Source organism: Periophthalmus magnuspinnatus, chromosome 22, assembly GCF_009829125.3.
Source record: "Periophthalmus magnuspinnatus isolate fPerMag1 chromosome 22, fPerMag1.2.pri, whole genome shotgun sequence".
Classification (NCBI taxonomy): domain Eukaryota; kingdom Metazoa; phylum Chordata; class Actinopteri; order Gobiiformes; family Gobiidae; genus Periophthalmus; species Periophthalmus magnuspinnatus.
This window is the reverse complement of record NC_047147.1, coordinates 12,706,577-12,723,024: the sequence shown is the minus strand read 5'-3', so window position 1 is coordinate 12,723,024 and position 16,448 is coordinate 12,706,577. Positions and strand designations below refer to the sequence as shown.

The 16,448-nt window shown below is 39.9% G+C and overlaps 2 protein-coding genes across 2 annotated transcripts in view; one reads left to right on the top strand and one right to left on the bottom strand.

Moving 5' to 3' along the window:
* fndc5a (fibronectin type III domain containing 5a) overlaps nucleotides 1-13,070 on the bottom strand; it is a 65,558-nt gene extending 52,488 nt beyond the window's left edge. The window contains exons 1-2 of the mRNA XM_055230898.1: nucleotides 13,017-13,070; nucleotides 644-714 (exon numbers count right to left, since the gene is read on the bottom strand). The gene's annotated coding sequence lies outside the window, so the exon portion shown is untranslated. The remainder of the gene's footprint in view (nucleotides 1-643; nucleotides 715-13,016) is intronic.
* A 2,218-nt stretch (nucleotides 13,071-15,288) lies between these two features.
* Nucleotides 15,289-16,062, top strand: olig4 (oligodendrocyte transcription factor 4). The gene has a single exon (XM_033988721.1). The coding sequence runs from the start codon at nucleotides 15,289-15,291 to the stop codon at nucleotides 16,060-16,062; it is 774 nt and encodes a 257-aa protein (XP_033844612.1).
* The last annotated feature ends 386 nt before the right edge of the window (nucleotides 16,063-16,448 follow it).

Genomic DNA, 16,448 nt, shown 5'->3' with positions numbered 1-16,448 from the left:
TGTGTGAACTGAGCCTGGGACCTACATAGTAACAGTAGCAGCAGTAAGTATTGTTGCAACATTACTGCAAGCTACATCCACTGGACATTTTCGGTAAACAACAAAGAAATAAGAAACATGTAGGTCACCATTATGAGCCTTGGTCTTAAAACTAGAGCAGGTCCTTTAAGGTTTGAAGATACTGTCTCTGAGGTGCTGTGTTGTGTTAAATTATGTTTATTAAAGCACTTTGTTTATGCATCACTTTCACACACAGACATTGTCAGCTGTTTTTAAAGGCAGCATTCACTATCATTCTTATTTATGGGCACAAAAATCACATAACCACACAGCAGAAACTTTAAGATGCGGAAAAGCTCCATAGAAACAGCACCAAGATATTTAAATTGAATTACTGTCAGTGGAACTATTTTGTATTTAGGAGGATTTTGCTACATCTTATTTTGTCCATCTGTTTGTTGCTCATGTGTATCTAAACCTCATCTGTATCGCTATCTTCTCACTTTTATAATGTGGCAAAATACATTATATTTCACAAATGCCATGTTCTTTATGTGCTTGTGTATTTTGGTTTAACAATGTGCTAATAACTACATACTACATATGACCCAAATCACCACAGAAAAGGCTTACTGAAGTCTACTGAAGCCTGATTTCCAGCCATGGTAACTCCACGTTCATGTTGATTGGAGATCCACAGCTCCCCCTGTTGGCCTGTGGCAAAAATACAAACAAACTTATTAAACTCCCATTTCAAATAGTAACATTGCTCTATATAGTAATTAATAAATACAGATCAAGTTGCATTAAATGACACTGCACTTTTTGTAGTGTGTGTTTTCTTGCTCTGGAGGCTTCTGTCACCCTGAGCTGCCTAAAACACCTCATAATAATAGCTGGAGCATACAAGGCAGTAAAATGGATGACGCTCATGTAGGAATATGCTTGTTCAAAGTCACAGTGACATTGGTGTGGTTGTGTGGATTGGACCAGGGTGAACTCAGAAGGAGATAGAGGCATGAGATAGCCCTGTACAGATGAATATTACATTAATCAGAACAGGACCTTTACTGTCAGGGCTGGAGTTAGACCAAGAGCAGGCTTAGGTCAAACTGATGTTGGATACAAAGCTACAAAAGCTATTATTTCAATATTTGTTCAATGCCAGAGCTTTTTCTGTTCCTCCTTAATGTATTTATTTATTATTTTTTGGAGAGAGCAATTTAATTTGTTTAAAAGGGCATCCTGTCAGCATATTCAACACTGCTGATTATGTACTTTAAATGGTTATTCATTCACCCCATTTTGGAAGAGGCAAATATTGTTTGATTGTGATGTTATTGGCCAATAATTCCAACATTGTGGGCCATGGGGGAACCTTTTGCAGTAAGATTCAGTTGACAAGCGCTGCCTGGTAAGTGGACAAATCTGCAGACTCGCTGGCATATAAGGACTTTAAATGATCTGATTAACTTTTTAGTATCTTGAGTTTACAACATTTAATTAGGATTTTAACAAAAGGTTTTACTTATGAGTTTTACTAGGAGCAATTGGCGGGTACTTCCTTAAAATGCCAAATCAAAAAGTAAGGCAAAAAAGAGAGCTATCTTTGTCCCACAGATAAATGGAGAATCAATACAAAGGTCCCGTGTGTGTGTCGAGGTTAGTTGAGGCCAGGACCAGTATAACTATGTCACCCTCAAGCACTTGTCACAAATGTTTTTTACAATTCACTGTCATTCTCAATTCAATGTTTAACAAGATGCACTTTGACCAAATCCTGAGCAGAGGCCTCAACCTCTGCATGTCCCTATCTTGGAGTTTGTTATACTTGAATAGGAATTATTTAGTTCAGTGGTAAATGCTTGATTCACTTTACCCTTTATTTGAACAGACCTTTTCCTGATCCTGAAGCTAAAACCTTTTATCCTGCAATTGTAGACTGTTGAAGTTGAGGTGTGGATTTGTGTTCACTTAATACTCTCTGATCTTTTTCGAATGCGATCTAGTGCTAAACTCAGAATTATTACAAAGGAAGGCTGCTTAAAGCCCTCCAGCTCTTCCTCTCCCCTCATCTTTTTATGCACCGGATAAACTGCCAGTACGATTCAATTACTCCTCATCCCTCTTTGGGACGGGGACAGGGGAGGTATCTTCCTGTGCCCCAGAACATCTCTACCACCTCCTTATCCAATGCACAGCAGTTTTATAATGCTGGATTTACGGAGAAATGAAAGGTAATAATATCACAATTTATCTGCCACTAGGAGAGGGCCGCTATAATAATCGTCTGGCTACACTATGAAGAATGAGTCCATCTCGATCTGATGTGCGTTTAGACGATATCCATAATAGAACGGGGTGATTGTTTTTGGGGCCAAATTATTTTACGAAGTGCAGGATTGAGCCCATTTTCTTTTGGAGCGACCTTGTGAAAGTTTGGTTTGATGTAAACTCAGTAATGCTGCCAATCAGGTTTTAGTCTTATGCTTTCAGTTCCATTTAACTGGCAGAAGTTATTCCTCAATGTTCATTTAGGATAGTTCCCGAGAATCTTCAGTAACCCCACATGATGTTATCTTGACATGTCTTGGCTGCTTATGTTGTAAACACCATCCACACGTTAATAATGTATCAACTTTTTCCCATAGTGGCTGGAAGCGAATACCATGGTCATATATTTTCACATTTTATATCAGTGGTGGGAGATCTTCAATTTCAAATGTTGTTTTGAAGGTGTGCCAAATTTGACTATAGAGTACACTGCCTGACCAAAAAAATAAGTCGCTACCTGGATTTAACTAAGCAAATAGGTTGGGATTGCTGCAGTTGGTCAGGTCTAGGTTCAGCAACAGTCTGTGCACAAAGAATGAGGTCAGCTGACACCTGAATATACTGAATGACCAGGTTATTCCATCAATGGATTTTTTCTTCCCTGATGGCATGGGCATATTCCAAGTTGACAATGCCAGGATTCATCGGGCTCAAATTGCGAAAGAGTGGTTCAGGGAGCATGAGACATCATTTTCACACATGGATTGGCCACCACAGAGTCCAGACCTTAACTCCATTGAGAATCTTCAGGATGTGCTGGAGAAGGCTTTGTGCAGCAGTCAGACTCAACCATCATCAATACAAGATCTTGGTGAAAAATTAATGCAACACTGGATGGAAATATCTCTTGTGACATTAAAAAAAGCTTATTGAAATAATGAGAAGGCAACTCAAAAGCTAGGCTCCCTCTATACTCAATGCATGCCATGTTGTTTTTGAATATCATCATCCAACTACATTCATCCCTATGGACACAACACGGCATCTTATATCCCGTACTTCACTCTATCCTGCAGCCTCTTGTTTTATATTTGCTGCTGATTTGTTATTCCCAGATGTCTCAAGTCTCCATGTAGTGTTAGCCTCCAGCTCGCCTTTTGCATTAACTGCTATGAATGATGCAGGATTCACATGTGGTCCACTCTGCTATATCTAATATGCCCTCCACAACAGCAGAAGACTATTAAAATTTAAAATATATAAATAAACAGTACAAAGTTGGCTATTTTGGCCTTCCTCTAGTACAGGAATTGCATTTAAATAGCAATTTCTTACATCATTTTTACTAGATGCTTCCAGGCTTATAGGAATCTCAGTAGGTTAGGAGATGTTTTTCTTCAAAGGCAAAACTGTCAGACTGCTTCAGTCACTCCTCTCTTATGTAACACTCTTCCTCCTTCTCAACTTGACAACCAAATGTGCCTCATCAGCTGACTCCTCTGCATTATTCATGAGAACAGTGGAAATGAGATGGTGTAATACTTCAATAAGAATTAGACCTTAGGGTAAAAAGGAATATGATTAAGATATGTGTGGCTATATCAGGGTTCAAAAGGGTTACAAATGATCATTTCTGTGCATAACATACAAAAAGGAATAGGCACAGTTTTTAAAAAATGTTTTTCACCTACAGCTGAGCAAGAATTATTTCAAATATAACCACTAGAGGGCGACCTGGAGCACTTTATCTATGAAAGTTAAACAGGTGCATGGTCACTTCTCCTCACAAGTAGCCAAAGTGCACATTTATTTAAAAAGAAAACTTGACAAGACTTAAATTAGTTTTTCTGTGTGAAGTGCATAGTTAACATTAGGATTTTAATACTATAGCTGCAATGGTGATGACAACAATTGTAGTCACCTAAATTATGTGAAAAGATCCAAATAACATTCACTCCTTGTTTTTACATATAATCTAAGACAAGAGTCTTTGGTCCTCTTATAAACAAGCTGCCTTAAGCAGATCTGTGGCACAGTTTGTTAATAATGCATTGGCAAATTAATTACAACTCATAAAAGGCAGGAAGCAGTGAATAGATTAATGCTGTGAACTGCCAAGCTGCTTATTAAGTGCATCCAACTACAGGATACAGGATATAAGTCCAGCTACAGGATACCTTACAGACTGGAGAGAGCTGATAAATTATTTGTACTATATCTTTAAAAAAGTAGCTCCCACGTATAATAACATAAGGAAAAAACTTTAAGCTTGTTTAAAAATGCAGCCAGAATGTTATTTAGCACAGTGCAGTTGTTGTTTATACAACAGCTTCATCATATTTTGTCCTTAAATATGAGAGATCCTTCCACTATTTGCACATCTTAAAATCCACAGTTCACTTGTGTGTGCTTTACACACAACAGCACACATGCCACATTCTTCTGCACTGGGCCTATTCCAGATCTCAGCCTCAGAAATGTCCCCTCTTCCTGCCTGTTTATTTTGCTGTTCTCCCTGTGCTCCCTTTATGTGACCTTTCACTGGTCCCTCCCAGAGACACGTACATTTTCTTTAGCCACAAAGGCCCCGTCCCCTCCTGTTCTGTGATGTCCCTGATGTCCCATTCTCCCGCTGACTGTGTGGCAGAGCGATGGTCCCCCTCGGAGCTCCATGTCCCGCAGGCTCTCTCATCAAAGGCCAGGTCCCAGGTCGGGGGCCCAAGAGAACCCTGGTTCACCCTCCCGCGTCCCTTAGCATCACAATACTGGGCTACATTCCCACTCCTTAACCCTGACTTTCCCCATGATATGCGAATATGAATGATGTCTCCTCCCTAACAACCTCCTGTGTCCCTCCCAGAACTGGGCTGACGGAGCGCTCGGGAACATGACATTTAGGACTCACACAGGCTGGAAGATAACTGAGGTAGTTAAAGATTATTAAAAACTGAGCTTTTGTTTGCACTGTTTCAAAGTTTGAGACAAAGGCAGACCACCAACATTCTAATTCACCCACCACAGACAAAATTTCTTCAATCTGTTTTCTTTTTAAAAAAAATAAAAATGAATAATTTAGATATTATGAATAATTTATCATGGGTATTTTTTCTTTGCACTAGTTTGGAACATTTTGTTATTTTTCTTCACTGCAATTAGATTTGAGCTGAGGAAGGTTAAATAAAATACGCATTATAGACACAAGATAATTACCGTAAGTGTTTCAATCTACTTTTTTTTTTATTGCAGTTCATGTTTTTTTATTATTATTTTTTACACTAATGCACATTTAGAATAGATTTTTGGGATAATTCTGCCTTAGGGTTATTGTGTTAATGTGTTAGTGTCATAAATTAGTTTCAGTATTATCAAGTTTATCATTTATTGACTATAATTTCTTCAGCAGTATAATTTCAGAATTTACTATTGCATAAACTAGTATTCAACTGGTCAGCCCATTGATAAAATCTACAGATCTACATTTCTAAATTGTATCTTTGGCTTTGACGTTATTATGAACACTACATGATGCTCACTAAGGTCACTTGATTGTGATGAATAGAGTCCTAAAATTAGTTTCATCATTCATTTTTGTCTTTCACTTGGATTCACCTTACTATGACGACTCACTCCACCAATTGGACCAGGTACCACTATTGTCCAGTGATAATTAAGACACCAAGGTCTTCTAATCAGATTTGCAGGTAACACTATACATTGACTATTGCACTAAACATCTTACAGTTCATGTAGCAGTGGTAAAAACATATTTTTATAATATATTTTGTATTCTATCAAGATGCAGCTTTGGATGAGTGAAAAACTTATGGGACCAACTTTTACTGGTGGCTTATGCACATTACTGTCTCATTCAAATTTGGAGCATCACAAATCTCCTTATCTCAGTGCGACGGTGATTATCTGAGCAGGGCGCCACATTATGCAACTCTGTAATAGACTTTCCACTCAAAGTTAATGGGATTATTTCTCTGTTTCCTGCTGTGACATCCATAAACAGGATTCTGGAGGTATATGGAAGTACTTGTTCATATTTGTTTTTTTGTTACTTAGTTTTGACTCTACGGTTACTCTTTAATCCAAGGTTAGCTTTGCCGGGCCGTAAGATGCATGTGCCACACCACACATCATAAATAAATCACCGCACAAACAAAACCAAACTTTTCTATAGACTTTAACATAACAACATGCAGAGTATTCTCATGGCTTTGCTACGCTAACAGAAGGCAATTGTTCTAAAAGGGATTGGACCTGGTTACGTCAAATGGAGGAGGAGACGCAGAGGCCAAAAGGGTGCAGTCCTACATGAGTTTCCTTTTTTCTGAAAAGTCCAATAAAACTGTGAAAGGGCTGAAAGTGAATGGCTGGGACGGGGTCGAAATGCTCACAGAGGGGAGAGGATATCTAATCAGCTTGGAGATGCAAATTTTATGGAAGAGAGTAGTTTTTATGACACTTTTTAAGAAAACAAAACAGAGCTGTAGCCTCTTGGTTGGGGGTCCTCGGGATGAGATGAGTTTCCCCCCCAGCATTGACCCCCCCACCTTGCTTTAGCAGCATTGAATCCAGGCTCTAATGGGATGGCACCTCCTTTCCGCCTGCCCATAGCCGCATTGGGGAAACGAGGCAGTGTCTGTTTGTTGATCTGGACGCCTGCAAGTACCGTTTATCACTGTCACATCACACACAAGGAGCTATATACAGAAAAAGGGGGGGTCGTGTGGTGTCCAATCTGTCCCACTATACACCCTGAACCCCCCTCCGTCTCTCCCCGGACCCATACATCTCCATCTTTGCCCCAGTCCCGCCGACGGTTATTGTTTCGTGGCTCACTCCAACTGCCAAGATCTGCGTCTGCGGGGCTAACCAGTTCTCCTAACTAGACAATGAGGAGTGGAGCAATGGTTAACCAGGCAGCGGCCCACTCACTCCCCTGTATATGCTATTGTGGCCGCAATGTTAATCTTTTAAAGTGGGGTCTGCACGCACACCCTCCTCCACCCCTCCCTGCCCACTGTCCCACAAATATACTGCCACACTGGAGTCACTAGAGTTGTGCTTTTGAAGGCTCTTTTGTTAAGGGCATTTAAACCAACACAGTCTGCCCACACAACCAAAGTCTTTGTTGAATGAAACATCGTGAATAATAAATGACTTGACACATTAGATTAAAAAAATAAAAATACAAGGAACCAAGTACATATATATTTATGCCATCAAATGTAATATTATTATACTTTCTAGTTATTGTGTTTGTTTGTTAATTAGGAATCCCATCAGCTGTCAGAAGTAAAAGTTGTTGGAGTATATTGTTGTACTAATAAGGGATCGTAATTATAGTGCAAGTAGTTACATGTAAAGTACTGAAAAGATCAACTATATACTCAAAATTACTATAAACATTTGTATTTTATTTTTTCCTCCTCTAATGCCAAACATTTTGTGCTGTTTACTTTCAGAAGTAGCAGTGACAGTACTTTTAAGAGGCTGCAACAGGTGCATGTGCTGAGCTTCCCTGCAGTGGTCTATTTGTATTCTTTTATCCACACTAAAGCTCCATTTCCTCTCCTCTCTGACCCATACAGCCCAGAGATGTGAGCCACTGGCCTGTCCCTTTGACCACGGTATCTCCCCGTCACTATTTATGAGCCCTCGTAAAAATGTATTGATATTTAATGCAGGCCTCAGCAGGGCAGGCCAGTGGGGCAAAAACTTAGAGGCCCTGGTCCTCCCTGAGACAAGAAAAGTGGGACAAAGAATGATATATCAATAACAAAGGTGCCATAAAGAAGCTGCTGCAAGGGGACACACACACATATGACAAGCACACATGTTGTTCTAAAGCCGGATGGAGGTGAGTACACTTTAACACTTGCACACATGCTGTCAAGACCTACTTAGTCAGAGCAGGAACTGAATTGGTCAATAAGAATCAAGAACCAGGAATGCTTATTGGAGTACTTGTTTAAAATAGATCCCGAAATATTAACTATGGGAATCTTCCTTGTTTCATCACTCAGTTAAACAACTACAAAATTCCCAAAATACACACAAAGGTTTAAAAAGAACAGCAGCGAAACATGCACAACAGCAGGGCACTTTCAGTTAAAAAAACAAAACAAAAAACCCTCTTACAACTAACAATATTTAAAGCATTTAACACTATTTTGACAGAAATAAACCTCCACTGAAAAGCTGGCCAGTTTTCGGCATCACACATGGAATAATTATGTCCCCTTTTGTTTGCCATCTGGTAGAATACAGGGCCTATCGCGGACATAAAGCATTTTGGAATACAATATTTCAGTACAATATTTTTTGGAGTTAGAAATGTTATAAAAAGACAGGCCTTTTAAACCACCTATTCTCAATTATTATTATCAATAATAAAAATAATTATTATAATTATCTGACCATGTAATAAAGCCATAAAGTCATGCCAATGTATTTATTTAACTTATTTATTTACCTAATATTATATTAATGGATACAATTGTAAACATTAAAATTATTGGTTTACCTTTGTACAGTAACTTTTTACAAAGGCTTTAACTACTGTCACCTCACCAGCCACATCCCTAACCCTTTTATTAAGAATAATAATACCACTTTTCGTGCTGTCAGTGACATACAACAGTATCAATTCTATATGTATTTCAGACACTAAAAAGACAAGTCTCCATGAACACAAATCAAAGGTGTTGAATGTCCCCTTTCCCCACTTAGCCTCTTAACCATGTTTGCTAAAATACAGGGGTTCAAAGGTCATGGCCTGTTAGTCTTTTTAGATCCCTCAAACTGCGTGCAGGTCAGCGCTATGGGAGACACTTACAGCTTACACTTGTATTCGGGACATGCGGTGGTCATAATGTAATGGAGGACAGATCTCCTCATCAGTATTCACATCCACTCATAGTGAATTAAAGTTTAATGTGGACCCTAATCACCAGCTGAGCCTTTGGGGCCAGGCAGAAGCAGACGCCAGTCCAAACAACAATAATATAATATAGTTAATTTTTGGGGAAAAAGTCACCATGAAATAAATTGGTTACATTTGAGTTGCTTATGGCCTGAAGGAAATGTTCCATACATATGTCATACTGGCTTGCTGTAGATAAATTTGTACTGGCACTTAGCAGACCTATTTTGTTATTTTGTTTTATTTTTTTGTAATAAAAAATATATGTTACAATTATTGCCATACTTGTCTAACCAACAGATTTCTCAATACTATTTGCTGTAAGAAGAGCTGCTTGGTAGAATGCTACAGTACAACATACAGAACATGGTGAAGTGGTTTTCATTACTTTTCCTATCCACTAATAAAACAAAAATAGGTGAAATAAATCCTCCATGGTGATTAGTGAGTGTTTTAACAGTAGCCCCACTTCAATTGAATGCTGTGGTAGAACATCCCCATAAACACTTTTGTAATTCAGAGAGGGCATGTGCCCATTGAGCCAAATTGCACTTATTCCTTCTGCTACATCAAACTGAAAAGCCAAGAGGACAATTGTGTGTCACTAACAAGATCTGCCGCCGTTAAAAAGCCATACTGAAAAAACAGACACGCTGCGATTCAATGGGTCTACAGAGCCATATACAAGCCAATCAGGAGTGGGCGCACAGGCTATTGATCACATCGTCAATCACGGGCCAGTGAGGAGTGCCTACGGCAACCAACATTTGGGCTATTGTGCCCTTTGACCTCGAGGTCAGAGGTAAGTATGTGTGGACTGAAAGGACAGAATCATGTACTTTCTCCATACAGTGGTGGCCCCTTCCTTAGAGACACATGGCAGGCCTATCCACAGATGGGACAGTGGAGGGAGGGGGGCATGTGTTGCCGTGGTGAGGGTGCACAAGCGGAGGTAACAGACTGAAACAATGGCCGCTGATGAAAAGGCCAGAGTCGTGCTTGGGCTTAGGGGAGGCAGATTATTAGGCGTGCAGGTCCTGTTCTCTCCAAACCAAGAGGACACTGGGGGGACACTGGGAAGGAGGAGGGGGATTGAGACGGGACAGCAGAAGTCTCCAGAATGGACATAAAGACGCCTCCACGCACAAGAGGAGCCAACTGTTTAAAAGTGTGACCGGCACAATAAGCTGAAACGCATGCCTCTGTGTGTGGGGTGTGGAGTGTTAACCGTCTGTACAGGGCTGCAGGCATCTCACTTAACACATTTAACATCATTTAAGAGCCTAAAGTGGTCATAATTGTTTTAGGAATTTCAAACAATGCAGAGTGAAAAATAAGCAAATGGAAGCTAGAAAATAAAAAGAAAATTAGAAACACAAAGGTTTGGCACTTTTGAGGCATTATGGTCTATTCAAATAAAATAATTAAAATGAAATGCATAAACTGATATTTGCAAAAAAAATATGTCTTTTAATATTCGGGCTAGGACATCATATTGCTGGTGATACATTGTGAAATATGGGGTGATATGGAATTACAATAGTGTGACATAATTGCACATGCACTGCAGCTGATTTTCCTCTCAGTTGTGAGGAAAGGCAAACAGATCTTGGCTAATTGAACTGCTAAAGCCTAGAGTGACTTAAACACTGACTGTGGAGGCTCTACAGAGGCTAAAACTCTGATAATGAAAGCGATAATAATGTGAGGAGTGTAAAAAGAACTTATAGCTTCAACTTCAATAGCTTGAAACAAGTAAGTACAAATGTTATATTAGCCATCATTAAGCAGCCTTAGGTATAGTGTCAATTATATAATGCACATTTTCTCCTTTCAATTGTCATTTTTGCAGTGCTGCATATTGTAAAATTTCTATTAATTTTACAATTTACACATAAATTTTCTATAAAACTGCACAGACCCTCCAGAATGTATCCTAGTGTGGTAATATACGGATTTCGAACATATAGAATATTGCAAATACCAGATTAGCAGCAGCACTTACGTTTTGTATTTGTGTCGAGTCATTATTGAACTATACACAAAATGGACTCATCTGGCCTCATCTGTTTTATAATCATTATTTCTGACAGTATTCACTCCGTGCCCATAACCACACTGCCATAACCTTCAGGCTGACATCTGGAGCTGGGACCCTGGCCTCCTGACCACGGGCTGCTGGGCTACCGGTCCTGCTTTGTCCCCCATATCCCCAAACCTCCAGGGCTAATCGTGGGGTAATTTATGAACTTCTAACAGCATGGAGCAGGCCAATGTATGGGACAGCCTGCTGACCAAAATGCATTCACTTCTATTGGGACAGGCCTAGACTTCCATTATTCAGGGCACAATCAGCATCCCTGCATGGACGCCTAGAGGTGAAGGGGAAAGTTATTGGACTCTTTAGTGGCTCATAAACGTCCAAGGGGATTTTCATAGTGCTTTTGTGTCTTTTAGTGTTGGTGGATATAATGCAATTGTTTGGGGGGGCTGTGTAAATGTATAAATCACTTAGTACTTAGGCCCAGCACTGAGAAAGGACAAAGGACAGCACTCCTCAGACTCAGGAACACTTGTCGTTTTGTCTAAAAACTTTTATACTGCCCCTGTACAACACACACTTTCCGAAAAGAACTTTGGATTCATGGTCATAGAAGGAGTACAAGCTAACAGCAGGATTTCAACCATTATCCAGGAGAAGGAAGCCAACTGCTGCCCTGTGAAAGCTATTGAGGTTGTTTACAAGAAAGTGCTAAATGCAGTCGTGCTGGCTGATAATAGTTCTGTTTACTGTATATATGCCCTTAGAAGATGATGCGCATGGTGCAAAAGTTGTGCAGCTCTTAAGTTTATAAATGTACCACAAAGCTATGAGATTAATAAAAAACTAACCAAGGCTGGCTTCACACATTACAAACCAGTTTTCTTATGACGCCAATAAATTGATCTACTATTCCTTCTCTATATGGCTGAGCAATTTGGAAAAAATATCTAATCACAATTTTTCTGACAAGCATTGACACTGCGATTAGATTTGCAATTTATGTTTTATTAATAGGACTATGTTTAAAGAAGAATTGACAAAAAGACTGAATATGAACAAACATGATAAACATGAACACGTTTGTACAGATGTAAGACTTAGCAGTTTTCATGCAGAATGAGACTGAATATTTAGTAACTTGTGGAGGAAATGATGGCACTTCAAAAACAATAATCCTTGTGATTAGCTAATTGTGTCCATTCAAATTGTGAGTCCCATTTGATTGTGATTCATCCTGCAGCTCTACTACTTTACTACTATCACTACTAATTGGTTCCTATATCTACTGTTACCAATTTAAACAATATAAATACAAAATATTTCACTTTGTACATTTTAAAAAGTTGATTCTTCCATTGCTCTCAATATTGTAATGAACATGTTGTACTTGTAATTGTAACATTCTCACATATAAGTGCACTGTCATCGAAGAACTTTCATTCAATTTTTTGTCAAACTCATGAATTTTTTAAACCACATGTCTGTAAACTCTTATTTTTATCTTGATACATTGAGCTATTGTAGTCCACAGTGCATTGAGGGTCCTCTGTTGTAGCCACTTTTATATCCAGATGCTCAGACTAAAGCTGGCTGTGTGCAGAAGATCTCAGCCCAGTTCAACAAAAGCCCAGAGAGTCTCTAAGAAGCCGCCCAGGTTTGTCCTTCAGCTTACTGTTTTTATTGAGCCATGATGGCCCCTAATCTCGACTGATCCCCTATCTCTACAAGCATATGCCTATGTCAAAGCCCTCATTTTCTGGTCACCTGCACACTTTGACTGGAGAGCACCCCGTATGGCCAGTCCAAATCCTCCAAAAGTCTGCCACTCCTCAATGGGATGAAGGGTGCTGAAAGGTGACAAAAAAGAAGAAAGTCAAACATGATAATGCAGAGTTAAAAATTGTGGGATTATGTTGCAACATGGAGGGTGGCTACGCTTTCATTTGTAAAAATTCCATGCTTGGTGGATCCTTGTGTCTCTCTGTGTGGCCTGCGCTCTAGGTAAACACATGAATGAGAATAAGATGGAGCAAAAGAATAGGGGTTAGCTGGCTCATGCATACACAAGTGAACTGCAGAGAGCACTGATTACAGCCATCTGATGCAGATAGGGACCCTGTGTTCAAACATATAGGCCCAATACTGATCAAACTACTTCTGTTTGAAAGCTGATCTTCTTCTCTCCATTCATGTGTTAGTTTCATCTGTCTTACACCAACAATGCATATTATGGGTCACCTAATACCAAATGATAAATTGAAAGATTAATTTCATTTCAAAGCCCTGGCATAGAACCAACCAATAAAAAGATCTAAGGCAGTATTCAAACTTGGATTGCTGTTTCTAGCATGGTTAATTATGACCTGACCCAATTAGAGGCACAGTCCAGCCGCCATCTTGGCTCCGAGCCACTGATGGGGAAATCCATATGCTCCAGATAACAGGCCATGTTGGTTCCTGAGATTCTCCAATTATCAAAGGTCTGGATGGCGGTTGAGCCCGAGCACCCTGCAGAGACGCTCATGGAGGGGCAGCAGGGGTCCTCTGGGTTCTATGGTTCACACTTTTAACTTCTTATAAGCTATAAAGCTTATATAAAACAGTGCGTATAAAGTCTACCATGAAAGACTGAAATAATGACCATACATGCAACTGAATAAATTTGAATCAGCGTATAGTTGTAATGTATCTATATAAAAGTTAATTGGTCATAAATTTAATTAATATTTCCCTAAACTTAAATGTTGGCAACTCAACTGTTTCAATGCCAATCTGTATTGAAAGGATTTAGGGAACAAGAATGAAAGATGCCCATAGCATGAGAAGTGTCTAATGCTATCTGGTGAATATATACCAAGCTCTTGTACTGCACACAGAGACAACTTTTCTAAACAAGTCTAAATCCAAACATACAAACATACCATTATTGGACTAGAAATGTTCATGTAAAATGGGAACTATGAACTGTGAATTATAAATAACTCACCAGTGTAGACAAATTCTTGAGCTGAATCAAGAAAACAAAGGCATGAAAATATTTTCTGATCCCACCTCACAATTACATTAATACTAGAACTATAATACATCAGAGAAGCATAGCAGTAGGCTATTCCTACTGTATTTTGCAGTTCAATCGCCCAAACAGTAAAATTTTATAGAAGACAATGCAGTGTACACTAGTATGTGCTTAACTGCCTCCTCCCATTTCTGTGGTGATAGTGGTGTGATTTCGCAGACTGTTTGGGGCCCCCTCAAATGCATCTCAGAGCTATTGTCTGTGGCTATCAGCTGAATTGGACCTAGTCTGCCATTAACACTGCTCTTTACTGGTTCACTTGCCTCATAGAGAGTTTAATACAGCTCTTCCATATGTAAATCAGACCTTGCAGGCATCATAGACCTGCTATTATGAACATGGGACAATAAAATGGAGTCAAAGTCACTCTTACTTTTTAAGCTATATGTAGTATTAACAATAACATTACTATGACAGTAAATTCGATATAAATATAAAAATATTTTTCAAATTGTTTTTGTAAATTTGAATATGCATAGACATAATTACACCAGAATACTTTTACTTTGAAGAATAACAGTATGGCATTTTAATTTTGGTTTTACATTAATATTAAAACTGATTTACAAATATGGCACTTTCCACGTCAAGTCAAATGTTATGCTAGCACTGCCATTACCAGAGTCTTGTGGTTCTTAATGGGACTTGTGAACATGGTGTGTTTGGGTTAATGTTTAGGGGCTTCATGTGGGTGTTAATGTGGGAAGGTGAGCTTGAGGCTGCAGGGAGGAGGGGTGTGAAGGGTGAAAGTGTATCCCCTCTGCAATTGGCTCTCACTCTAAGTGTCTCATTATGCGACGTATTGTTCCTTTGTTGGGTCCACCGTATAAATACACCCCAAAGGCCCACAAGCTGACAGAAAGGCTCACTCACTCAAGAAGTCAACAGAGAAGGACCTAGAGGCTTCATAAGTCTGGCTCTTGTTTTTTTTACTTTTGCTGCACTTGATTTTTAATGACAATGGATTCTGATGCTGGCTCTAGTTGCAGTCGCTCGTCATCCCCAGACATTGTAGTGGATGATTCTGCTGGGAGCTTCTTTTCCAACAAGATGTTCCACCCATATCTTCAGGACCACAGAGAGGCCAGTAAGGGCAGAATGGAGCAGCTCGGTGCAGGGGGAAAGATGAAGGGAAGGTCGGAGCTCAGTAAGGAGGAGATGCAGGACTTAAGACTGAAAGTGAACAGCCGGGAGAGGAAGAGGATGCACGATCTGAATCAGGCAATGGATGGCCTCAGGGAGGTCATGCCCTATGCCCAAGGCCCGTCAGTGCGTAAGCTGTCCAAGATCTCCACTCTGCTACTAGCCCGGAACTACATCCTCATGTTGTCCAGCTCATTGGAGGAGATGAAGAAATTAGTGGGTGATGTTTATGGAGGCAATGCAGCTGTACAGGCTCGTGCCCCGGCCCACCCAACAATGGCTTCCACAGCTCCTGCGACCCACCTTCCCCTGCACCCTCTGGCCCAGTCGCTGCACTCACTGGTGGGCAGCACGCCCTCGCCTCTCCAGCACCACTCTTCCCCAGCACCCACAGCAGCAGCTCCACACTCACCCCCACACTCCAACAGCTTCCTGGGCTTCCATCCATCAGTTCAGGGCCTCCTGAAGGATCCGCTCCACGTGAACCACCACTCCTTCAGGCACTTCCCGGGCATGCCCTGTCCCTGCTCACTGTGCCAGCCACTGCCCACTACCACCTCCACGTTACACAACCTGGCATTGAACAAATGAATTTTACTTGCTTGAGGTTGCAGAGAACTGTCAGATGAACTGAAAACTCCATGGCTGGTGCCAGAGATTGTACATATTGTATATTAGTTGAATGCTGCAAACTTTAACATTTTTTTGTAAGTCATTTCACTGTTTGTACACAGACTATGTAAAAGGATTCTATCTGCATTACCAAGACTGTATCTTGTCAGTGACACAAACAAAAATGAAACTGGTTTGTTCATTTATGAAAATGTATATTTTCTTAAATTAAAGCAATAATTTTTTTCACATTGTGTTTGAAACTTGACATCATTTTGGCTATTTTTGTACTTTTTAGAGGACCTTAGAGAAACTTCAGTTCAGCTGCAGTCTGAGACTAGATCAGCCACAAGGAACACAGAAAT